Genomic DNA, 26396 nt, shown 5'->3' with positions numbered 1-26396 from the left:
CGACTCCTCCCATTGAAACACGAGGCCCACAGAGACTGTGGTATCGGGCAGAAGCAGAGAAGTAAGAGAGGGTGACGGAAGGACCTTCTTACATGGTGGCGTGACCACGCTGCAGCTGTGGTGGATCTGGGACCCAGGGAAACTACGCAGGGGCCAGAACATACCGGAGGAACAAATCCACCACTTGGAAGGCAAGGACTGCAGAGACTTGCCGAATCGGGCAGAAGAAGGGAAGCTTAGGCTTACGTGCTGGTGATGCCGGCGAGAAAGGTGAACAGCAAAAACCCTGCTAAAACACCACCCCACTGAAGCACACCCAAAGGCATCGAAGGTACCAGGGTTACCCAGGGTGGAGGGAGGAGAGCAAAGATCAATAAAGATAAAGAAACTGACCAGAAGGGCTGCCGGAGCCCTAGAAATCCGAACATTAAATCTTTGTAAGAAGCCCATACATAACCAGAGAGGTTAAAGAAACTTGAAAGCAAGAGGAACCTGGAGAGCCCTCGAGAAATAAGGGACATTGGTCCAATCATAAGGGAAAGTGAACCAGTAAGGATTCAAATCAGCTTCTTCAAGATAAAGAACCAATAGTCAGAAAGTGGTCAAGGTGGTGGAATAGGAACCAGGGAAACATTCTTCTATGTAACAATCTTGAGACATTGCACTTATATAGAGACTTACAAATCTTTCTGAAGAGGCCAACAGGGGAGCTCAGAACAGTTATTTTCTGAAATGAAAAATCGTCTCCAGGGAGAGATGCAAAGGACAATTGGCCAGACATAGCCTAAGCTGAGAGGCTATTGCTTGGGCTTATATTTTTATGTTGTTTCTTTCCACATTGGCAGGGCCAGATAGCAATTATGCTTGGATTGAGGACTACTTTTTGATTTTCACGACGGACAAGCACCCATAACTTAGTTTTGAAGGAAGGGAAAAGCCCTATTAGCAGTAGAGGTAAATAGGCATTTTCTTTTTAATTTAATAAACACCCTTGAAATGTCATCCTTGAATCCGACTCCTTCTGGCTCGACACAGTAGCTATTAGTAGATTTTGGGACACTAGGACAGCCTCTAAAATAGAGACCACATGTAGGTTTATCAAAGATTTTCATACAAGCTGAACTGGAGCAATCTTTTAATGATCTCATGGAACATGGGATGCCTGAGACTGGTATGTAGCCTAGACTGGGGTGGAAGGGGTGGCTGAAACCATTTTGGTGGGAGTCGAGGACACTTTCAGGCCTTCCAAATGGGATCCTACTCAATGCCACCTTCCTCCCCATCCACAGCAGGTATTGGGTTGGTTGCTTGACCCAAAAACTGCTTGAATTATTTTGCCATTTTCAACCCCTCAAACTTTACCACAAAAATGTGTCATGGCCACAGAACACAAAAACCACACAATCTAGGGATGGGGGCAATGGGTCACTTGACTCACTTATGTCCCTTTGGGACCCATAAACACAGGGGCCCTGGCTGGACTCAGTCCTGGCGCCAAAGGCGCCAGGCTCATATAGAGATGTGAGCAGGACCACTTTATTTCAGTGCAGGAGTGCTTTTATTTTACAAGAACTTTTTTAAGAATCTTTATTCCAGAGAACATCCTCATGTGCTGACTCATCGGGTGTGGCAGGCAGGCTTAACCTGGTGGGCATGGCTTCAGAAGCCCAGCTATATAAGCTGCTCCATCCTTAAGGCCGGTGCTTCGCGTTACTGTGCACTCGCGTGCAAAGTGACGCTCACCGCAGCTTGGATCAGTTTACCTACCTTTGAAACCAGGCGTCCTCCTGCATACTCGCCTCCAGGAAACCGGTGCTTCATCTGCAGACTCATCGTCTGACATCCAATGATCTTGATCCCGACGCTGCAGCACTGCACTCCACATCCACGGACCCTGTGAAGAAGAAGAAAGACAAGATTAGAACATCCGTCCTAGGACTGCGCCGCATTTGAACCTTGCGGGCCCCCTAGTTAACAATTTACCAGCTACTGTACCGCTGCAGCTTCGTCCTTCATTCCCTCCGGCTGCCGCATCGAGCTCCGCAGCTTCTGGCGGACCGGCAACATCACCTGCAAGGGAAGAAAGCAAAAGAGCAAACATCAAAAGTGGAACGGACAGCAATACAGGACAACAAACTTTTCAATACAACAAAAACAGACGAGGAATGACAAAGGCAAACAGGAACACTTACCTGAAGTATAGTGGCTTAGTCGCAGCAGGACTGGACTACTACGTGCAAGGGACCAGTGAAGGAACTCTGTCCAGATCATACAAGCGCCCCTGCCAGAAGCAGCAGGACGGAGTGCTCACCAAAACTAATCAACAGGTGAGCTTTCCAGGGACAGCGCATCCCACGGTTTAGGAGACGGGATCTGGAAAGGGATCAGGCGCACAAGCTGGCATACTCACGCCCTATATTCTCCACGCAGGAGCAGTCCCGAGCAGCATCACCTATTACCACCAGTCACCACATAAGCGCAGAGGGCGAAGTCGGACCCGAGCGACCTCACCCCCGGGAGGGCTGCAACCGTGCCCCAACGCCTCTGCAGAGACCAGGTTACCGTAACAAAATGTAGATGGTACGTGTGGATGGATGTCCATGAAAATATCGAATGAAGAAATGACAGTGGGCCTTATTACGAGTCCGGCGGTAGCCTTGCCGGTAAAATCGGCAGGCTCCCGCCGGACTCGTGCATTTTTCCAGCGCCTGACTCCATGGAAATACTGGGGGATTACGACATTGGTGTTCCTGGAAGTCAGGTGGTGGGAAAATGTAAATCCCCATTCCCATTTGAGTCGCATAGGATTCAATGGGAATGGGGATGAGGGAAGCACCAGCACCGTTAACGGTGCTGGTGCTTTCCGGAAAGTCTGCGAGTGGCTGCCGTCCCGCCCGCCAGGTCATACCTGCCGGGCGGGACGGCAGCTACATGCAGACTCGGAGTGTGCCGGTCCAGTAACAACGGTGCCGGTCCGGTAACAACGTGTGCCGGTCCGGTAACAACGGCACCGTTGTTACCGGACTGGCATGCTTGTAACGAGGCCCAGTATCTTTTTAAAGAAAATAAAGCAGGGTGGGAGACGCCCCTGCCCCTTCTTCTCCCCACCACCTTAACTATTAACCCTCCCCCACCCTACCCCTATACTTGAAAAAAATGTCCCAACATTTCGGAAAAAAAGATGCAGTCATTTCTCCTTTTGATTTTTTATTGCTGATCATTTCTGCAGATATCAGTTTGGATGAGGAAATAATGGTGGGAGTAGGGTGGTGGGATGGGAAGGGTTAGTGGGGGAGCTGTTGGTGGGGGAGGCAAAACATTTGAGGAAAGAACAGGAGTAACAAAAAGAAATCAAGCGACGTTTATTTTGCGAGCAAGACATAGTAGCTGTGCGCCATCCCATAGGGTCTGCTGGTGCTCCACCTTGCTCTAATGTTAGACAGAGGCCTTAACCAAGAGGATGGGAACTTCCCTGAGCAGTACCCAGTTATTCCCTTCGGAATGTGGAGACTTGGCACTGCCACACGAGGTTGTGACCAGATTAAATGACATCTCCACTTCTGTCAGCAGGAACATCTTGTGCATAACAGGATCATAACACCCTTGGGCTCTAATTTAGACTCTCACACTTGACACACACATAGACTGAAGGTCGCATGACAACTTCATTGATTGGTTAAGAACGGATAGGCAAAAAATTGCCAAAATGGAAAGAGTTAGGATGGTGGGGAGGTTAGAGGGGTTTGTCTGGTATAACTAGTATGCACAGGTGACAGGCGGGGTAGAGCGCATTCCGAGATGTCCCACATTCAACATTTGTGCTGGGAATTTCTTTTTTTTTTTAAACTCTTTTTTATTAGTGGTCCCGCATAGGCTGTTACACCACAGCACATCTGTTTAACTGTTACATCAAGAGTAAAATATCTGTTACATTTCACATAGCAATATTATGACGACAAGTTAGCATCAGTAATCATATTACAAAGGTAGAATCTGAACGTGCCCAAATGTCCTTAGGTCTGCATGCCGAGGGTCGGGTTAAAAGAAACTGTTCCTCTGACTCGTTGACATGTGTCAATTCTTGTAGGAATTGGTTCATGGTGGGCGGAAGAGAACTTTTCCATTTCTGTAAAACACATTTTTTGGCAATAGCGCATGAGATGTTAATTAATCTTCTAATTTTTTCTGACTGCTTGACAATGTCCCCAAACAAGTACTTCTGAGGAATCAAATCAGGGGGCACCTCAGTGATTTCTTCCAGCAGCTCAGCCACCGCCCTCCAGAATCCCCTCAGTCCCGGACAGTCCCAGTACATGTGAAAGGATCCAGCCCGAGGAGCATTACATTTAGGACAAGCGTCGGAGGTGTCTGGTGCAAACCTTGTAATTTTGGCCGGTGTATAATGTAGCCTGTTCAGGATTTTAAATTGGATCACCCTTAGGCAAGCATTAAGCGAGACCTTCTTGGATAACGCACAATAAAAGGCCCATTTCTTTTATTCAATGAGCCTCTGTAAATCCGCTTCACACTGCTCCTTTATCTGATTCAATGTGGGGGTATGAGCTTGAACAGCTGTGTATAACCTAGAAATCCCCAGGCCATTTTTAGATGTTACTAACTGCACACATGGATGAGGTGGGGGTTCATCCGGGAGGAGAGGCCACCTCTTCTGGAATGCAGACCTCATACGGTAATATTACAACGTTTTCAGGGGTCCACCCCCCAGTGCCCTCAGAAAGAGACCCCGGTCCACAAAAACACCATTAACAAACATGTCGCCCAGCTTCATTTCCACGTTAGGGTCCCAGGACTCCTGTATGTTAGCTTCATGCGTGGGGCATATACCAGGGAAGTCCCAAAGCGGTACCTCTGGATTGTAGGGGACCTCCAATCCCAGCCTCTTGAATATAGCCATCCATGCCCTGATTGTGCAGCTAACCGGATTATATGCACATGTGTCTTTATAGTTTGGATCAAAAATAACTGATTGTATATTCGTGGGATGTGTGGTATGTTCCTCTATCCATGCATGGGGTGTACTGTTCTCGTCATTATACCAATATTTCGCAAATTGGGCTTGGGAGACATAATAATAAAGCTCGAAATCGGGAGCTGCTATCCCTCCATGAGCAATAGGGTTCTGTCATTTTCTCCCAGCTAATCCTAGCTGTTTCAACGTTCCAGAGAAATGTTACTACCATGGATCTGAGCTTGGAGAAGAAGGCCCTGCCCGGCCATATAGGAATATTGACAAATAAATATAAAGGTTTAGGGAGGACCACCATTTTAAGAATGGCAACACGGCCGGCTAAGGAAATCGGGAGCCGTCCCCAAATCTGAAGCTTGGCGCCTAAGGCCTGCAGGGAGCCCTCATGGTTATCTGCATAGAGTGTGAGCTTGTTCCTAGAGACCAGTATTCCCAGGTATCTAATATGGTCTTCGGACCACTTGAGTCCCCCTGTGTCTGTAGGGCATCGGGGGGTAGGTGTTAGAGGGAATATTTCCGATTTGGACATATTTACTATACCCAGAATAGTCTGCAAACCCCTGGATCTCTTTCATGATGGGTGTTATATTTACCTCAGGCTCCCTGAAATATATAGCAATGTGTCATCCGCGTAAAGCGAGATTATTTGGGTGGAACCCTTCATTGTGATCCCTTTGTCTAAGTGTCTAAGACGGACAGCGGCCGCCATAGGTTCAATGGTCAGCACAAATAGTAGGGGCGAAAAATGACACCCCTGTCTGGTCCCCCTCTCCAGGAGGAACATCTCGGAAATGGCTTTATTGGTCAGGACCCGGGTTCCGTATATAGGAGTTTTACGTATCGTATAAAGGTGGGACCCACCCAAAACGCCTCAAGCACCGAAAGGAGATAGACCCACGATACCGAATCAAATGCTTTTTCAGCATCAAGGGATATGGCCACTGCGCTCCTCGCGGGGTCGATCTGTGCCATAATACCAAAGAGTCGTCTGAGGTTTAGGGCTGTAGATAGAGTAGGGACAAACCCATTCTGGTCGGGATGAACTAGGGTTGGGATTGCTGGCAGAAGGCGCTTCGCCAGGACCTTTGCAAAGATTTTAGCATCCGTGTTGATGAGTGACAAGGGCCTGTAGGACGAAATGTCCTGTGGTGGTCGCCTGGGCTTATGGAGTACCATTATTATGGCCTCTCTCATAGTTGGGGGCAACCTGCCGGATTCGAGCGCCTCCTCCCACACTTGTAATAGTATCGGCACAAGTTCTTCACGGAACTCCTTGTAAAATTCAGCACCCAACCCGTCCGACCCCGGTGCCCTGCCTGTTGACAGATCCTTGATTGCTTCCCCAATCTCTTCCGTCGTTACCGGCTGATCCATCGCCAGGCGCACTTAGTCAGGGAGCCTAAGGAGGGAGAGGGCTTCAAGATAGGTCTTGATTTCTGCAGATGTTTTCTTATCTTGGTTTGAATATAACCTCTTATAAAATTCCATAAATTCCCCGTTAATGTCCTCATCCCCAAGGAGAACCCTCCCCTGTTGCGTGCGTATACTTGTGATCTGTGTGGGTTGTTTATCGTGTTTAATTAGGTTGGAGAGCGCCCTGCCAGCCTTGTTGCCCTCCCCGTACTTGCGCGCCCGAATCGGGCCGCCACATATCGGACCTCCCTCAGTGCAAGCTTGTCGAACTCCTGGAGATGTGTGTGTATATCAGCTAGTACTGTCTTGTCTTGCGTATTTGAATATGTTTTCTCAAGTGCATCTAACTTTCCTTCAACAGACGACAGTTCGGACCTCACAGCCTTCAACATACCCGCAGTTCTAGACATCAACAAACCCCTCATCCAAACCTTGAATGAGTCCCACAATGTCGAGAGTCTGTCGACCGATCTGATATTATTGGACAGAAACTCCGAAATTTCAGCATGGAGTGACTCCACTACCCCGGGGTCACATAACATTCCACCAGACATCCTCCACCTCCTGAAGGGCCGTGGGGTGGTGCTGGGAATATCTTAATAAACTTAGCTTGCTAGTACGTTCTGGGCATGCTATTGTCTACTTTTAGATATAGGTGCAAGTGGGAAACAACTGGGCAATTAAAAGGAACTAATTTAACATAAGGAGAACATTCAGAGTGTGTACAAGAGCTGGGATTCCCCAACTGAGAAAGAGGACAAGAGACATTTAGTGTACTTGCTTGAACTGTGCAGAGGGAAGAAAGAATTAAAGAGAGTGTACTTGCTCATGTCCTTCCCTTAGGGGAGAAGCCCTGATTGAGAAAGATGAACTAAGGTGGGGGTGAGAAACCAGCCACAGTTTTTTGGCTTGGGCCAGAGCCCCAAGTGTACTTTTGCTACATGTATGTTTTTCTTTTATAGTGGTAGGGAGAGAACTCAAGTTAGCATAGGATTTGGGACAGAGGACTTTTCTTGCTTTGTAAGACATCCTGACTAGCACCCTTTTGTGTTTTCCTTTATAGAACAGAGCAGAGTATCTAACGCTAAGGGACAGCTTAGGCCTTGTGATTTATAATAAAGAATCATTTAGCCAAAATGCCATGCTGTCTATCTCCTGATTCTGACCTACCACATATCTCAACCACATAAAAGCACTATTGGGGAGAGGTGGGCTATCTTATTGTTTTATTCAACTGAATAGTCTTTTTCCTTCTTTCTTGTGCCTTTTTTAAAATGTATTAATTTACAAATTTAAAACAAAAATTTTTCAGAGATCGTTGTACTTCATAGGAATCCCATAGGTGAGCAGAGACTCCCATCGTCGGGAGTGGAGGATTGGGGATAATTAAGCTAACCGGGGAAGAAACTATAAAAAGGCCCTTGTACCCTGCTGCCATGCCAAAAAGAAAAGGTGTGGTTCCAAATGGAGCTCTATGACCAAGAGGAACAGATGGCGTCAATTGCCAGTAGATGGCACTTCTGACTTGATTAAACCTTTCCACTTATGACGTACATTAGAAGATAAAGGAAGGACGATAAAACAAGCGTGTGCAGTCTTTTTGCATTGGTAGGCACAAGTGTCAAAGAGCCAGGGAATGAAGATTAGGGGTCTGGAAGACATGCAAACAAACTTAAGGAAGATGAAAGACAAAGTATAGAAACAGAGGAATGAAAATGAACAAAGAATGAGGTCTACTTCACCTCCCTCAACTAGACTGATTACATTGCTGTACCCACGATTCACAGAGAAATGGGAAAATGGAGAGGATCATATACAGCAATAGGAAGACAACTTTATTGACTTGCTTGGTTATTTCAAGCTGAACTCAAAATCACAATGCGACACGCGTGCCAGCAATGCAAGCGCATGCACAACCCAATAACTGTCTGCAAGCAGAAATCCAGAGCACAGCTAACGAAATCATGCTGTGTCAGCCCCAAGCACAAGCCCCAGCCCCAGCCGAGCAAGTAACTAGTGCTTCCTCCAATGGGAGTCAATCCTATAACTACTGTGATGATTCACCAGGTCTTGTCACTTCTCCCCAAGGGGAAGACCCTTCCTTATTAGGCTGGGGTGGTGAGGTCCCTACCCAGTAATCTGTGTAGGGGTGGTAAAATGCGGCAGGACCTCATAAGGAGGGACTCCCCTCTAGGGGATAAAGACAGCCATTTGGGGGGGAAAAAAAACACAATACCCGGTCACAAAACACAGCACCCCATAACACATTACCCTTGTTGTCTCCTCCCTCCTCCCTCCTCCCTCCTCCTCAATTGACAGTAATACAATATGTTATTGTAATGTGACAGCAAGTGAGAGAGAAACATGTGGAGCAACAACCAGATGAAGAATCAGCCAAATAGATTTTCACAGAAGGCGTTGACATATGCGAAGGCGGAATCAACAATACAAACAGGAAAGCGAGAACGGCAAAAGAGAACTCATTGCGGAAGCCAGGAGTATGCAAACGAAGCCCGAGAATTTCAAAACCAGAACGCTGCAGCTGGAGCACTCACATCTCTGCGGGAAAGGCAGGACGGTGCCAGGGAATGGCAGGGAATCCTGAGAGCCGGCAGAGAGCCGACTCACTTGATGGTGGCGTGACTTCGGGAAGGTGGACTGTCGGGGTCCATAAACAACGCTGAGACCACAAGCATGTTGAATAGCCGCGCAAGAAGAGACAAGGGGGAGGAAAGGCCTCTGTGGACCAGGGAAGAACCAGAGCTGTGTTCCCAAGGCACCACCAGTAACGGGAACAGCAGGAAGACCGGGTGGGGTCCGGGAAGAGGCCCAGCTCACTCCGAGTGCATTGGGATACATCACATATCGCAGTGGCCAAGCCAATACCACTGGCTCCAGCAGAGTACCTCTGGAGGCATCTCCCTCGTCGCAGTGGCCAAGCCAATACCACTGCTCCAGCCGAATGCAATGGGGATCATCTCCCTCGTTGCAGTGGGCAAACCAATACCACTGATGCAGCAGAATGCAATGGGGGTCATCTCCCTAATAGCAGTGGCCCAACCATTAGCTGTGCTCAAGTAGACTTGCAAATGGTTTTCAAGAAAGATACAGAGGAGCACAGAAAAGATATTTATTATACAGATGTTAAGGGGAAGCCAAATAAAGCTGTGAACTTTTCTACTCTCTGGAAAGAGTTGAAGGGACTGGCACAAACGTTCTGTAAAATTACTGGACAATCGCTGTGGAGAACTTTGATAAAAGAACCAGGAGAAGGGAGTAATTCCCCTAGCCCTGTTTTGAATGGACACTGAAAGAATAATTATTATGAGAAGACTGAAACAAGACACCAGGAGAAGGGAGTCATTCTCCTGGTGAAGGAACTTCACTTTTGCTAAAGACTTTTGGTTGAAGTGTTGATCAGGAGTCAAAACAAAAAGAAAGGGTGTATGGGAGGAAAGCAGCAAAAGATAATCTTCCCTAACATGGAACATTTTGATGCAGAGTCCAATGGGGAACCAATTAACAAGAAATGGGTGGTCTTAAATCACATACATGTGAACACGAAACAAGGGAATAGAAACTAACAGTACATATGCTCGAAGTAAGAAGGATCATGCACTTGCAGTGTAAATCTCCTCAGAGGTTGAATATTTTTGTGAATATGAATTTAATCTAGGTAGAAATCAGTGATTTGAAGACATTGAGATTATGTATACCTATTCCGTGGGCTTTTTTTTCAGTGCAACTTTGTCCCATGTGCACAGTTTGATGCTCAAATGCTATCTGTTGATGCACAACTTCTAACTTTGCACTATCAAGGCATATATTTTGGGACTAGGTATGGGTGAACGTTTCTCCATGGTCTAGATCAAGGTGTTCTGGTCATTTAGTGAATATGTTTCAATACACACTACATAGGTTCTTCATAGGGTATTGAAGATGCAGGTTACAGTGATGGCTGCAATGTATTTATTTTAACGTTTTTGTAACGGCCTTGGGGTATCACAGCGTTTGGTACAGACAGAACTAGAAGGAATAATAGGTACATTTGATACAAGAGTTACTCCTACTTGTCCAACAACCACGTTTTTGCAAGCATTTTGAAGGCTGTGTATGATTGTTCATTTCTGGTGGTTGCCGGGAGTGAATTCCAGAGCAGTAACACAAACTGATGCAACCTGCTGTTTTGTTCTTATAGCGAGGGTTGAACAGTTAGATGCTGGAACTGGATCTTAGGGAGCGCACTGGGACTTGCTGAGAGAGACTGCGGTTGATGTAAAGGGGTACCTCTTTATAAATAGTTCACGAAAGTAACGGTTGGAAAAGGTCAAGGGCGCATCCATCCTCGCAACCCTCTCTGGTCCTGCCGTCTTGCAGTCTTTCTCCTCGTTTTAAACTGCCATCTTGGAAATGCTGCTTCCTCGTGTGCTTTACCTTGCTCAGAGTGTGCTATCGGAATCTAAGTGATTTGCCCGCGGCTGAAAGTACCGCGGGCAAACCGTTCGTATGTGAAAGCTGCGAACTACCAAAAGTTTGCACCTTTCTCATGCGAACACACAACACACCCATAACACCCCCCCACCCACACCCTCAGCACACCCCCACCCACACCCCCAACATAAACAAACCCCACTTAACTTGATCTTCATGCTGGGTTTCTGCAGCGCCAGTTCCCTTTGACTTCCGTGATTCTCGAACCGGCGCTGCAGGGTCCTTTTCTTTATTCTTTATTTTTGTAACGGAAGGCTGCGGGGGACAAACCCCGCAGCCACCGTTTAAAATAAAATATATATATTTTATTCTTTTTTTTAAACGGAAGCTGCGGGGGTGTCCCCCACAACCCCCACTCACTATACCATGAAGTATAGTGAGTGGGGCGATGCAGGGGACTCCCCAGCAGCCCCTGGTTTTTTTTCAATGCTACCACCAAAGGTTCGAACCTTTGGTGTTCGGACCTTTGGTGTTCGAACCTTTGGTGATAGCATTTTTAGAACTTTTGGTCAATGCGACCATTTCTTTTCAGTAATTTCGACCTAAACCGTGCTATCGTGCTCCGACTTTTATCCATGTGGGGAAGAGTGATGGAAGTCAGGTGTGCATAATGATCAGTAATTGCCTGACTTTGCCTGACCATTGTATTGCTATATGTCAGGTATACAGCTCTGGTGTTTGTCCGTTTACGCTCACGGTGAGCTGTCCATGACAAAGTGTTTGTGTCGGGAAAGGGGTTGGGTTCCTACGTATCCTACCTAGTAGGATGGGGAAAAGGTGTTGCAGGGAAGGGGATACCACGTCTCACCATCCGGTGTCCCACTCCCACTCCCCGAAGACCTCTCATCCAGGTGATCTTCCCGCACTGGTCCACCCCCAGGATCCAAAAGCAATGAGCATGTCCTGGTCACCCGGATGACAGATCCCTGGGGGCTGGGGGCGAGACAACTTCAGGTTTCTCAGATTATGTATTTTGAGTAGAAAAGGGACTGTGGTAATAGGACGGTAGTTCGTGGTAATGGAAGGCTCAAGGGAGGGTTGTTTTGAGAAGTGGTATGACCCAAGCTGCTTTGATACTCAAGGGAACATTGCTGGTTAGGAAGGAAGCATTGGCAAAATTAGTGATGATGGGGGTCAAAGTATATGCGCAGAGCTTCACTTTGTGAGTGGGACATGCGTCTCCTTTGCAATTTGTGAGTTTTAGTGGTAGAAGGGTAGCTAGAACCTGTTCTTGTGCAACTTGCTAAACTTAACTGGCATGAGAGGGGAAGAACGGGCGGCTGTCGGGAGGCCAATTACATTCTGTGAGGGAGCTTTGACCTCAAGCGTGGCTTTTTTTGCACACATTTTTACACTAAGTGTCTCAATTTTGTGTGAGAGGGCATCTTGTATGGTAAGTACGCCAGGCTTTGTCATAATGGGTCATAGGGTCAATGAGAACAGGCTTCTCAAGTTCTCTCAAGATGGAGAAAAGCTCTTTGGTATTGGAGTCTAAATTGGAAATTCACACACTGTAGGAATTAGTTTTGATTGTGACAACCGCTTTCTTGTAAGAGTGTGAAGCAGTGGCAAGGGATTTTCAGTTGCTTGGGGAGGAGTGCGTTCTTCTGTAATCCTGGTGTAATTAGGATTGTCGGGTTTGGGTATTTTATCTTTGACAGGGTCATGCAAGTCCATGGTGTGGAGGAGGCAGGAATGGAAGTGGTTGGCTAGATCCTGAGGGTTTTTTATTTATAGACAAGTAACTGGAATTGAGCGACGCCAGGAGTGTTAGCTTCAGGACCTTGTGCGTCAGTTTACAGGTGTTGCAGACACGTACTGGGTACAGCTTAGGTGAAAAAGCAATGTAAGAGGTGACGACGAAAAGGTTAAAATGAATTAAGAAGGGGTTAGACCATGGTATTGTGGTAATGGTCATGATGTCATCAGTAGCACTGGCCGCGAGGACCCAGTCCAGGATCCGCCCTTTTCTGTGGGAAGGTGAGCCTACCAGTTGGATGAAGTTCATGTCTTCTAATGCTAATGCAATGTGCCTTTATGACATCGTCTGAGAGTTGGCAAAATGTCAAATTTGTGCGACTTATTTTAACTAACAAGTGGATTATGGAAATAAGCAATGCATTTTTGAAGCACCAGCTCTTACTCAGTCATTGTATGCTTGTTTTCTGTGTGCAGAGGTGGCAGGGCGGACATCAGGGTAGAAGGAAAACGTCCATAAAGTGATCTCATTGCAATATACTGTATGTGTGATGAGGTGGCGTGCAGAAACAGGTACTATCCCATGCCCACAGTTACTTGTAGAAGATATGCATTCAGACCCTATGAACTTATATGTTGTGGTATAGATTTATTAAATAAATATAATATACCACTTAGGAAGGCACGTGTCACCCATGAGAAGGGATGATTTATAATGGTTTTCCCATATGTTTGTAACGCTAAGGCTCAAAAGCAACTTTCAAAACAACACAAACCTTACCGTATTGTGAACTCCAGAAGTTCTTGCGTCCCTTGTGAGTCGAGGTGTTGGAGGTTATAAACTCTCTCCAGGCTCTGCTGTAAAAACTGCTGCGAAGGATCTTCATGTGTTGTAATGGTGTGAGAAAGTGGCAATGACACCAACTTTCTACATGGCAACTGCAGAAGAAATATAAACAAAGCAGGTACTTTGTTTAAAATACTACAGCCAGAACATTGCTACCAAGATTAGTCAACTCTGCATTCATGATGCATGTCTGTTTTCTTTGCTTTTAATGTATATTACTTATTTTGCCCACGTGAATTACAATACACAAATACAATCAACACCTTGTAAGAGAAGTGTCTGCCAGATGTTTTCCAGATAACGTGCATATCAAAATACATTTTTATTTTTGCATTCATTAAAATTTCGAATGAAAATCTATTCACAAAGAAACCGTGTAAATGAACATATTGATGGCTCAGGCAGTCCAACTGTTGGGTGCTTTACAAACCTTTACAGAGTCATAATTACGTAGTCACATCAAAATGCCTGGTGATGACGAGGGAAATAGAAAAAGTAAATGTAGGCAGCCCATAACAGACTTTAGACAGCTTCATTAACTATAGATATACAATTCAATTAAAACAGTGCCTGGTACTCATTATGGGTGAGAGGCGATGGCACTTGGGGGAGGTTGAAGTGCGAGAAAAGATGAAATTATTGTTTTTTGTATCTGCCATCTATCACAGGGTGGTTCTGTGTTGTAGGATGCTTAACTACTGTGATGAAACTGATGTTGTCATCACTCCTTTCCTAGAGGTAGCCTATCTCCATGTGTCCACGGTATGGCAGTCGCTACCTGATCCTGATCCTGGGGGCGGCTATATGAGGGAGGGCCATATAGGGGAGGACGACACTCAAGGGGCTAACATGGCATCATCATCAGGTGATGATGCACACGTACCCCCCTTTCCCTAACAGGGATGTTTCCCCCATATCTCAAGCTTTTATGGTTTATTGTAAGAGTTCCCTTCCACTATGCACAAAACCTATAGATAAACTCTTCCAGTTTCATGTGAGAAGAAAACCAAGAACTGCCAACATTTTTATGCATACGAGAATACTGAGACGAGGAGGCTGAATGGGGCAATGAGGATCCATGAGGATGAGAAGTGCAGAGCGTGTTCTAGTGGTTACGAGCGTATGATAGGTGCCGGGACATTTAAAAGGCAGAACCTGAATAAAAGAAGAGAGAGCTACCTAGGGAAGCCAAGTCCTCGCGGCATCGATCAAGGGACTACTGAAACACTGAAGGGAAATCTGTGGAGCCAGCTGGCTCAAGGGGAAGGCAGAAGAAGGAAGGCAGCAAGAGATGGTTTGCCAAGCTGGGGCCGCAATAGAAGAAGGCAAGTCTGGTTGACGGCCGCGGGAACTGAAGAGCAACACCTATGCCGACCGCACACGGAGAAGAGGGCAGCAACCAGGCGGGAGCCGCAAAGAACGTGCAAGCCGGCGGGTGAAGCCTGTGAGGTGTAGCCATGACACTGAACCCTTGCTTATCATTTACCGCAAGGGAACCGAAGAACGCCATAGAAAGCCAGTGACTACCAAGGGGGGAGATCGCGACACTGGGCTGCTTCGGCAGCGCTACCAAATAAAGTTAAAGGACAATGAAGTGAATGAAAGAGAATATAAGATTCATTATTACCGAAAGAACTATGTGAGGAACCCGAAGGCGAACTCACTTCGTTTCCCCTGGTATCCTCTTCTTGGGCGGCCAGGGAAAGGCTATCGCTTTTGGATGCTGTCCCTGGGGGTGGATATGAGAGTGAGGGTCACCTGGGGAGTGGGGAGAGGACGTTCCTAGGTAAAACATGGTATCCCTCATTTCCATTTCACAACAAACCTTCCATCCGCAAAGCCTTTATAGGCTTTTGTCAGCCCTTTCCTTGTTCTTCCCAAATACATTCCCCAGAAGACAGCAGCATGCTACTAGAACACCACATCCTCAATTTTTTAATGCAGACACATATCAAGCCCAGCCAGTTACTGAGCCACGGAGGAGGACAACACGAGTAAAGCAGGACTACTGCTTCAGTGGTGAGCGATCTAGGCCTTCTTGGAATAAGCATGGAGGCGGGAGCTTTAAAAGGCAGAATCAGGATGGAAATTGAGTCCGCTGTGGGAGAACATCCACTAACTGCTGGGTGCAGGCAGACCTCTCTGGTGTAGCGATGTGGCAGGAGAAGTGCTTGAGACCCGTAGAAAAATGCAGAGTTTATACAGTGGTAAGCAAAGCAACGGACGCTGGAGGCAAGCTGCACGAAGAAGACCAGCATGACCAAGAGAAGCGGTCGAGTGCGTCCAGAGTTGCAGAATGTGTACTGCTGGGTGAGCCTGAGCCGCAGAGGACTGCTGGGAGAAGACCCAAGGTACCACACAGAGAGAAAGGAACCAGTGGCAGCTGAGGACCTTGGAAGAAGCAGTAATTTCCAACCGGCAATATCCAAAATACAAGGAACAGTATTACCTTAAAAAGGGCTAGTAAAGCCAAGGGAACACAAGGAGTTGTATGATATGAGAAATCCAGCACTGGGCAAAGCCAAGAGATTTCAAGGAACTATATGTTCTAAGGAAACAAACATTGGCACAAGCCAAAAGAACACACGCAAGTGTAACAAGTGCAGGATGGCCAAACAAGCCACAGCACAGTGTCAGGCGAGTGCGACACATGTGATTGAAGCAAGCATCACTGTTCTGGAGAAGCAATGGACTGGTGTTGATGGAAAAGCAGTGAACAAAGGGTATTGGTTGCATGACCTGTAATGGGTTCCCCTGACTGGAAAAGCCACTGAAAATACTCATAAAGAAGCTTGTGATTTTGAAGCCTAGTGTTTTGAAAGCTGGAAGATTTGAACTCTTGGGTAAGGGAACACCCTCTCTGAACTTTATTTTGAACAGTATTTTGAGACAGACATCTCTACACATTGTATGCAGTTAGTTGTGAGGCCAGGTATAGGTTTTGGACATAGACAGACAATTACTTTGGACTTCCTGGTGCAGACTATCTTTAGTTTTCTTTAGGTAGGGAAATCCCATCGTAGAATAGGGCAAGTTAGGCATTACTTCAGCCTGCCTTTTGAGTTCATAAATCTTTGCTAAACAAACTTGAACCTGTAATCTGTGTCTGACTCATGATGCATTCATAACTGTTAGAGGTGAAAGTAACAAAGCCAGGTGTGCAGGTGTGTAAAGTGTACCACATTAAAAGCCAAGGCAGGAGAGTATACCAGGCCAAAGTTAAGTTTCCAAGTGTGTAAAACAAATCACGTAAAGAAGTATTGCCAAAGGAATACACCAGGCAAAAGTCAAGACTGTGCGCAAAGTTAAATTAAAGTAGAAAATAACCCCACTCCTGCACGAGACTCACACTCACCGCTGAGTGGGCTTGTTCAATTACCCTCCACTTCGGCTGCAAACTAGCATTTCCCAAGGAGGCCGCATAGGAAATCTGCGCAGCCAGATTATAATGCATCAGGGGCACCCAAGCCACCCGCTTGTTATCCCATATGAATTTAAAAATCAATCCCAGATGTGTGTGAAGGTCCGAGTCAGGGATCCTCACAGGCAGTGCTGCACAGAGGTAAAGTAACCGAGGAATGAGGTTCGTCTTAACCTCAGCAATCCTGTCAAACCAGGATATCTCATGCCGGCCCCACCTAATTAAATCCTCAAACAGCTCTTCGACCAGTGGCAGAATGTGAAGCTCTGGGAATGCACACACCTAAACCGAGGGGATAGTCCCCTGAGACCATTGTATCGGGGCTAGATAATCGCTAATTGAGATTCTTTCCTGGCACCCCAAGGAAACATCCAAACCATGCAACTAATCATAGTTCACCTTAAACCCGAAACCGGACCAAAATCAGCCAGATCCCGTAACACCCCAGCCAATGAAGTGCATGGATAACTCAGGGTGAGCAGTAAGAAAACATATTTCTAAAACAGATATTTTGTTTATCGACAACATAAAAAGCCAAGATAAAAACCGTTAGAGAAAGGCGCAGCCAAAAAGGAATTAAGGGAAACGACCAGGAGATGAGACATTCTTTTGTCTGACTCTAGTTGTTTGCAATAGTGGCAAGGTCGGGGAGAGTTAGGTTTAGGACTGTGGACATTTACTTTGGACTTCCCTGCGACAGACCAGTACATTTAGTTACATTAGTACGGCAGGGAGGCCTTTTCTTTACGATTTCATTAAAAGAAAGTCAACATGTCCAGAGTGTGTCCGAATCCTTCTTCCGACTCGTCACACAGCCCAAAGTAACAGAGGCAGCCAAAAGTTTGAATGGATGCCATCCTATGATCTGAGACAGCTGAGCTTGCCATGGCCCATAACTCCAATAGAAACAGTGGGTCTTAATCATTATTTTGTTCTCTGCTGAGACATGTCCCTTAAGCATCAAAAGAATGCCCTGACTGAGGACAGTGCAGCAGGTCTACCATATTTGCAGTACACCCAAGACTGTGCCTGACAGCTGTCATTATAAAAACCTAAGGGTCCCTCTCCAGCAATGTCTTGTTCACTGGTCCTGATGGCAGTAACCAGCGTCACCTACTCTAGCAACTCGCTGCTCTCCAAGAGGGCAGTTTATGACCGCTGCTGTGAAGCAGATACTGAGGCAAAGACACAGACAAGAACAATGGGTAATCAGGCAGATCAACAGGTCTGGGGTTACTAGGCTTGTGGATTGCAAACTTGTTGTGACGTGTGCTACAAAAGCAATGGTACCTGAAAAACATATTTCTATTTAATCGCAGTCATCACTGAACCATTGCATGGCCCCTGCTATTGGAAGCATTGCATGCACTGAACCCGGCAGGCAAACAACTCCCCAGCAACAGCAGTGCTTTCTTCTATCTTTCATTCCTGAAACTTCACGGATGACCCTCCAGCATCCAGCAGCATCAATAACACCTCATGACCACTGATGCTGCCAACAGAACCACAGAAACTCAATGCAGTGTCCTCTGGTAACCAGGGCAAAAAACGACAGAATCTTGTTGAAAAGATGAAAACATGATTGGTGGACACATATCCGCTAACAATGGCTTATCTCTCAAATTACGACAACCGCAATATCAATAGCAGTGCGCACTTTCTCCAATCAGTTGCAGGCTATTTTCCCAGTTAGAAAGTAGAGTCACAGTTGTGGGGAAAACAGTCCTTTAGAGATGCCTAGTACGAAGATAGTAAAAGTCAGGACACTTTGGCTCAGATGGATTAATCTGTTTCGAAAACCAGACACTGCTGTATTGCCATCAACAGAAACCTGGAATGGATACCGATGTTCTTACCTGCAACAATAGATCAAGTACTTAAAAACGTCCGTTTTATGTGGACATTCACAAACCTGATATATTTCAATTGCCCCATTATCCACTGGAGAAGTGTGACTTGGTTGTTCAGCAATAGCTGCACTCAGTTGGCTAAGAAACCTAAGTAAATATGATATGATTGGTTATTTATTATACGCTTAATACCCAGAGGAAGCGTGGACCCGGAGATTGAACCTGTGTTGCTCCGTGTCGTCTTGCTTCCAAGGCGAGCACGTGGCCCCATGAGATTCCTCTGACAGAGCTGTAGCAAGGTAGTTGGGGACCTGGGTTAAGTGCCATCTCCGTGGACTATCTGCTTCAGAACCCAGAATGGCCGGGGCTGCTCAGTCCGTTGACCTTCAGGTAGTCAATGATGCGATGGAAGACTACCCTTCTTCTGAAATATGGAATTGGGAGTAAAAATAACAATGGGTCAATTGTTGGCTGCAATGTTGGCATCACCTGTGGGTTTCATAAAATTGGTATGGCAGGTGCCAACCGTGGCACAAAGGAAGAGATCATTGCTGTAGTGCAATAAACAAGAACAGTTTGTTAGAGATGTAGCCTCTCACACTTCATGTCACAGTGATTACTGGGGGATGTTTCGAATGTGTCTTGAAAAGAGAGAAAACGAGGAGCAGAGTAGTGATTGAAGTGCACGTGGAGTCCCTCAGTTGTGTTCCTGTAATCGTATTATTCCTATTGGTCTGAGTGGTAGGTCAGAACGAGGAGACAGACCAATGGGCATCATATTCAATAATGATTATAACATAATAAAGAAAATACCTAACTTTCCCTATAACCTAAGGGATTCCCTACCTAAGCAAACTAAACTAGGGTACTCGTCGTCAATAGTGAAGTTCGTAATCAAAAGTCTACCCTCTGTCCCAAAACTAACCTAGGCTTACCCTACACTATTTCTAAACAGAAAGTCCAGGAGAATTACTCCCTTCTCCTAGAATGCTTTTCAGCACAGTTCCCCTCAGAACAGGATTTTCAGATAATCCTTTGCCATCTCTTGTAACAAGTCTTCCAGTTCTTTACAGGGGCTCTTCAAGGCCCTAGCATATTGGTTACTTTTGACTATTCAGAGCCCTATCTGGACTTCCTCGGTTTCTTAAATGCACAACTCTTCTCTCTTCTTTAGGACAAACACATTTGCTCTGATAACCATTAGCTTTCTCTTCCTTGGTTGTCTTCTAACTAAACCAGGCAAGTTGAGCCCATGTTGGACTCTTATTCTTCTTATGACTTTGCCACTCACTGGGCACGCACTTCAAGTATGATCAGTCCAATCTTTATATTTGGTTTTCCAACACTCTTGGATATGACTGTCCCATTTAACTTTCACGCTCCTTTCCCCGGGTCTCCAGCTTTCCCCTTTACCTTGGGTGTAATGAGGCTGTGTCATCGGGTTGGCCTGGTTCCTCGCTTCTATTTCGTTCTTTGTCAGGACGGCTTCTTTGCCTTCTGTTCTCTCCGGTGACACGCTTCTGTTTCTAAGTGTGATATCTGCAACGTCAGGGTTCGGCCGTCTATCCCCGCACGAGCCACCACCTCTCTCTCTTAGTTCCCTCCTGGTATTCGGTTCAATAGACCTGTCGCTATCTGTTCCTGGCGTACCTGACTTCAGGGGCATCAGGGTTGGGGCTCCTCATCAGCCCATGTTGAAGGTTCCTCCAGGGACTCTCAGCCTCTTGGTAGGTATCCTCCACTCTCCAGACCGTGCAGCTCGTCTCGGTAGAAGCTTGCTGCCATGTGAACCAGTTTTCTCCCCGAGTTCCCAGCTTCCTTCTTCCAGCCAGTTTGAATCTCCTGGGGTCTCACTGGTTCTCTTGGCCTTCCCACTTATCACACAATGCTGGGGCTTCCCCAGCTTCTCGGTATAGACCTTCCTTTGTGTTGGAGTTGTGTTCTTCATAACTTCTTTTGGTTTTTCGTCTGAGTGATTGACACTCCTATGCTCTTACTCTTCACAGTAACAGGCTGATATTTTTCTTCTGGGATTACATCACAATAACATATGTAAGAGGAGTCTGATTGTCTGTCAAATGATAGAATGGTATTGGGTTCCTGAAGATAAGCAAAAGCGATTTCCTTTTTCGAAAGGGAGTACTTCTTCCCAAGAGGGGAGTCTCTCCCTGTGAGGTCCTGCTTAGCGGCACCACTAGGGCACTAGGGGGATATGTTGCCGAGCGGGATAGGCCTCCCTAGCCTCACAGGAAGGGGCTCCCCCCTTGGGGAATGTGACTGAATCCCTCGATTCTTCACATCTGATAATACATTTTGACGTTTTTACTGCTTTTCATCTGGCTGGTGAATGATATATGTGACGTATCTCAACACTTCTCTCTTTTTATTTTGTAAACAAGAACTGTTGATGTAACCAGTGATATAGGGATATAAATATTTCTTTAAATCTCAAAAAAAGTTTTAAATAGAAAAAGGGGTATGGCAGTGGCTAACAAAGCGTGCTGAAAAGATAACAGAAGAATGTGAAAAGTTGAAGAGAGGAGAGAGAAGATTAGGGGTGCCAGCTCCTGGAGTGTTTGTGATGGAAAGGGGTCAGCAGGTACACTGGTGGAGAAGGCTGATTCAAGGATTAGTGCCAGCTCAGTAGGGTTGGTTGGTGGGAACTCTTTAAAATCTGCAAGGGAACCGGCCAATCCTGCTGCAGTCTCCTTCCTCTCCTGTCCCCTCCTAGGCCCTCTGCACGGCTCTGGCTTCTCATTTCATCTCTAAAACTCAGGACATCCAGTCCTCTCTTTCTTCCTCTCCCCCCTCCCTCTACTCCCTGCTCTTCCTCTGGCCCTTCTTCGCCCATCAAGTCTGATCTATAAAAGTCTTGTTAAGACAGGTCGATCCCTGTTCCTCCAAAACCGTCAAGGACCACATTGACTCCCTGGCTCCTGCTCTCGCAGACTTCTGCAACCACACCTTCGCCACAAGAGTCTTCCCAACCCACCTGAAGCACTCCCTTGTGCACCCTCTTCTTAAGAAATCCTCTGTAGACCCGTCCTGCCCAGCTAACTATCGGCCAATCTCCATCACTCCTTTCCGGGGCAAACTCCTGGAAAAGCCAGACATCTCCCAGCTTAATCATCACACTGAATCGGTTGGTTGTCTTCATGACCATCAGTCTGGCTTCAGAGCTGCCAGAAGCACGGAAACTGCTCTCCTGAACATCCGTGAAGACCTGCTCTCCTACCTTGATTCCAACACCCCCCGTGTCCTCATCTTACTTGATCTCTCTTCTGCCTTTTGACACGGCCAACCATGCCATCCTGCTCAACCATCCCTGTGATAACCTGGGTATCACCGGTCAGGCCCTGGCGTGGCTGACTTCTTTCCTCTCTGATCGACCCTCCCAGGTTCAACTTGGGTCCTTCCTCTCCTCTATCTCCATCTCCATCTCTACCTCTGGTGTTTCCCAGGGGTCTAACCTCTCTCCCTGGCTGTTCAACCAATACCTGGCACTTCTTGCCCACCACATTGCAGCTCTCTGCCCCAACTTTCAGTGCTATGAGGATGACACTCAGCTCATTTTCAGGCTCCCCTCAGCCACCTCTTCTCCTACTCTCATCTCCGTCTGTCTGCTATCCAGGAGTGGTATGCTCATGATCTTTGCCTTAATGGCAGAAGACTGAGATTCTCCTCATCGGCACACACGCTCCCTCCTGTCACTCTCTGACCGGCCTCTCTGGGCCCTCTTCCTGCTCCCACCTGCGAGGCTAAAAACCTCCAGGTGATCTGCGACTCCACACTCTCCTAACATCTCTGACGTCTCTAAGAAGTCACACTACCAGCTGCACCTCCTCAGTGGTATTCTTCCTTTCCTCTCCTTCCCCCAGAAGCTCACTGTTTCCAGAGCTCTGGTTCTCCCTAGGTTGGACTACTGCAACATCCTCTTTCTAAATCTGCCTTCTTCCACTCTCCACAACTCATCCAGAACAGGACTGCGAGACTTGCCCTTGGCCTCAAGCCCGGGGATCGTATCTCTCCAGGACTGTAATCTCTGCACTGACTCCCAGTGGCTGATAGGATTAAGTTCAAAACCATCTGCATTGTCCACAAGGCCTTCTGGGGCCTCAATACCTTCAACTCTCTCTTCCTAAATATTTTCCTTCTTGAGCTCTTCGCTCATCCGCCTCCAACTCCCTCAGGGTCAGTCCCTGAAACTTGAGGAGAACCATCTCCGATTCCGGAAGCACCTCAAAACCTTACTCTTTGCTTCTGCTTTCTCTCCTCCGCTCACTTGCTGAACTCGTGGCTGAAACTACACTGGTTACCTGGCTACCCTTCGATATCGGGCCCAGGTCCCCTCCCCCACCAGTTGCACACCTGCACTACCTCCCTGGCAACCCCCACACTTGACATCTGATGTCTGCACTTACCCTTGCACTTGCCACCAGATGGCCACACTTTTACTTATTGCTCTTATTTATTCTATTTTATCCCATGTACTGCACTGTCCCCTCCCCCCCCGCCCTTTTTCCCTTCCCCTGCACTTGCGCTATCTGTAGGACACCTGGCCTAGTAAGATCTTCGTCTGTCTTCCCACTGTTCTCCCCTCCCTTGCCTCTTCACGCCTTGAAACACTTGTTTATAGGTGAGTTATAAATGCCATATCATATATCAAGAGGGTGGAGGTTTGAAGGCGAGCAGGAATGACAAGGATGTTGAGACAGGAGGGTGGGTAGCTAAACAAAAGATGTGATGGCTGGAAGGTTTAGAATTAATCCTAACCTCTGGCATTGCTCTGGGAAACCGTCCAAACCATGGTTCTTCACCTTTCAAGCCATTACATAAAGAGGAAGGAAAATATGCAAATCAAACTTGGTCCCACCCCAAAAAGGGGCAGGCCAGGCCGACATGCTTGGTCACATCCCTTCTGCACGAGACCACAAGCATACCCAGACATGTTTCAGCCTAATTAAGTGTCATTAGTGAGGAATAGCTTGCATATCTAGGCTCAGCAGGTACAGTGTCCATGTCAGGGCATTCCTGTCCCACTAGGGGGTGACTATAGCTTAACAAAGAGGCCATGGCTGGAAGGTTTAGAATTATTTAACCTCTGGCATTGTTCTAGGCCACCCTAAAAACACATTTGCCCAGAGCAATTGCCAGAGGTTTAAAATGTCTTTATTTATGGCTCCAAGTTGTAATATGCTTTGTTTGTGCTAGGAGAGACATTGACACTCCATGTCCATTTGCGCCCTTTCTTCTGCAGTATTCCTCTCACTGTTCAAACTTGCCTCTTTGCTGAAATATCCGCACAACCACGTGGTCAAGTAGAGACACGCAGCTCGTCCCCAGTGAAATGCTGCAGAGCCGGAAGAGGAAGCGCGATGACCAAAGAACTAGAGGGGAAGTGGTCGGAATCCTCAGGGAAGACCGAACCCGTTGAAGAGGACCAGAAAAACCTGTTTAAGGCACGGCTGCTGCCCGGGTCCACAGAGTGAACACAGTAGACAATTTTAAGAGGGTGTGGGACACAGAACTAAAATATTACGAAAGTTTGAGCAAAAGTACTATAACTGGCAGGATAGTGAACCCGTTATAGTAGAAGTCAAACGGAGTGAAAGAGATTGGTTCGGGGACCCACAGGTGAAAGAAGAGGAATTTTTCAACCGTGCATCTTCTTCATGGCAGTACCTGGCAGCAAAGTGTACCAGGTCTGCCTGCCCGAGCCACTGAAGAGGCTTACAACAAACAGAAAACCTGAGAAAGGCCAGGGGAAGGGAGACATTCCCCACAGTGTGTTGAACTGCCATATAAAGCCGGGGGAAGGGAGACATTCCCCCCAACCTTCTTAAACTGCGATAAAGAGCCTGTGAAGGTAGTCATCCCACCCCAACATCTTTGAAATGTGACAAAAGCCTGTGAGCAATTAGGGGAAGCAAGCCGTACCCCGTGGTGTTGTGTACCGTGAAGCAATGTAGAAAAAAAACCCGGTAAGTGAGTCATTCTCCTGGCATGGCACATGTATTGAGAACAAGATACCTAGAGAAGGAAGGCATTCTCCAGGAACCCAATAGTGAGGAAAACTATGGGCAATAAGAAATTCTGTTTTGAGTTGGAAGTGTTTGAACTGAGAACTTTACAGCACCTCAAGCTAGAAATGTGCGTTATATCCTGGAAAGGAAATGAGACCTGGAGAAGGGAGTCATTCTCTCAGGCACAGTTCCGACCTGCCAATTGGAACTATAATGCAGTATCCACAAGAAGGGAGCCATTCTTCTGGACCCAGCATCTCGTTAATTTACTTAATAGTGTAAGGGAAAGAAGTAGGCATTTTGACAAACAACGGTGGACTCTCTGTTACTTGCACATTCAAACAGACTACTTAGTTCCTTATTTGAGGCAGGGAAACCCCTCTTCGAGTTAGGGAGACATGGGTTTCTTCTTTATTTCTGAACAAAATAAAAGTCTGTGCCAACTGTGAGAAACCAGAGGGTATCTCACCCACTAGTATCTGGGGGTCTGTCTCTCAGGTGGTACAGCAATCGGCTTTGGATCCAGACCCTGGGGGTGGACAAGTGCAGGAGGATCACCTGGGTGAGGGGTCTTTGAGGAGTGGGGGTGAGATACCCGATGGTGGGACGCGGTTTTGTTACGCTCACCTGGTCTCTGCTGAGGCATTGGGGCACGGTTGCAGCCCTCCCTGGCTTCTCCCTCAGTAGAAAAGCTGTGAGCAGTGGTAAGTGGTGATACTGCTCCTGCATGGAGATAAGAGCGTGTGAGTGCGCCAATCTGTGATTATTGTACCTCTCGAACCCTTCACCCCAAAGTACGGTTTCTGTGAGCATACGCCGGCCCATAAAGCTCACCTGTGAATTATGGAAGATAAGCTCTCCGTCCTGCTACTTCTGGGAGGGGCGCGTCAAATGGGATCTAGTTCCTTTACTGATCCCTGATAAGGATTAGTCCAGTCCAGCTGCGACTATGCTTCTCCTTATGATTGGAAAGTCTTTCTTGAGCTATTGTGATGCTGTTCGTTCTGTTTAATGTCTTTACATGTTGCTCCTATTTATGCCCGCAATAATGTCTCTCTTCTGTTTTCTTCCCTTAGATGAAAATGCGGCCTCAATGCAGCTGTGAGACGCGGCCGGATGGAAGATGGATGCTACCGCAATGTTCAATAGCAGGTAAGTGATGGTTTAAAGAAAAGCGCAAAGTATGTCGAAGAGCAACCTTAAACTGACTTTTTTCGATGTCTAACCTGGTCTTCTGTTTTTCCTTGCAGGCGCTGCTGTCGACGATGGAGCGTGTCGTGCTGCGATGCCAAGATGAAGATTTCGGCGTTCCGGAAAGTGTAAAGATGAATACTTGGTTCGCCGAAGAGATGTACAGGTAAGAACAGCTTCCCCTAGTTGGTAAGTATGCTGGCAGGAAGCAGGATGTCCAGGAAGCAGGATCTTCAAAAGTAAGTCTGACCTCAAGCGACAGTGAGCGTTATGCTGCTTGCAAGTGCAGAATAATGCAAAGCGTCTGTCTTGAGGATCGGGGCAGCTTATATAGCTGAGATCGTGGGCACGCCCTTTAGGGCCGACTTACCAGCCACACCCTGGCACTCTTAGAGATTGAGCATGTGCGAAGGCAATCCATTAGCAGCCACACCCAAGAATACACTTGGGGCTGCTTAATGGATGGAATGTTCAA

General features: G+C 46.9%; 1 protein-coding gene across 1 annotated transcript in view; it reads right to left on the bottom strand.

The window, feature by feature from the left end:
• Positions 1 to 26396, bottom strand: part of INTS4 (integrator complex subunit 4) — a 1642132-nt gene that overhangs the window by 602119 nt on the left and 1013617 nt on the right. The window contains exon 15 of the mRNA XM_069639944.1: positions 13371 to 13528. Coding sequence (XP_069496045.1) covers positions 13371 to 13528 — 158 coding nt within the window. The remainder of the gene's footprint in view (positions 1 to 13370; positions 13529 to 26396) is intronic.

Source organism: Ambystoma mexicanum, chromosome 7q, assembly GCF_040938575.1.
Source record: "Ambystoma mexicanum isolate Mex_15411 chromosome 7q, UKY_AmexF1_1, whole genome shotgun sequence".
Taxonomy (NCBI): domain Eukaryota; kingdom Metazoa; phylum Chordata; class Amphibia; order Caudata; family Ambystomatidae; genus Ambystoma; species Ambystoma mexicanum.
The sequence above is the reverse complement of the archived record's forward strand: the minus strand, read 5'-3'. Positions and strand labels throughout refer to the sequence as shown.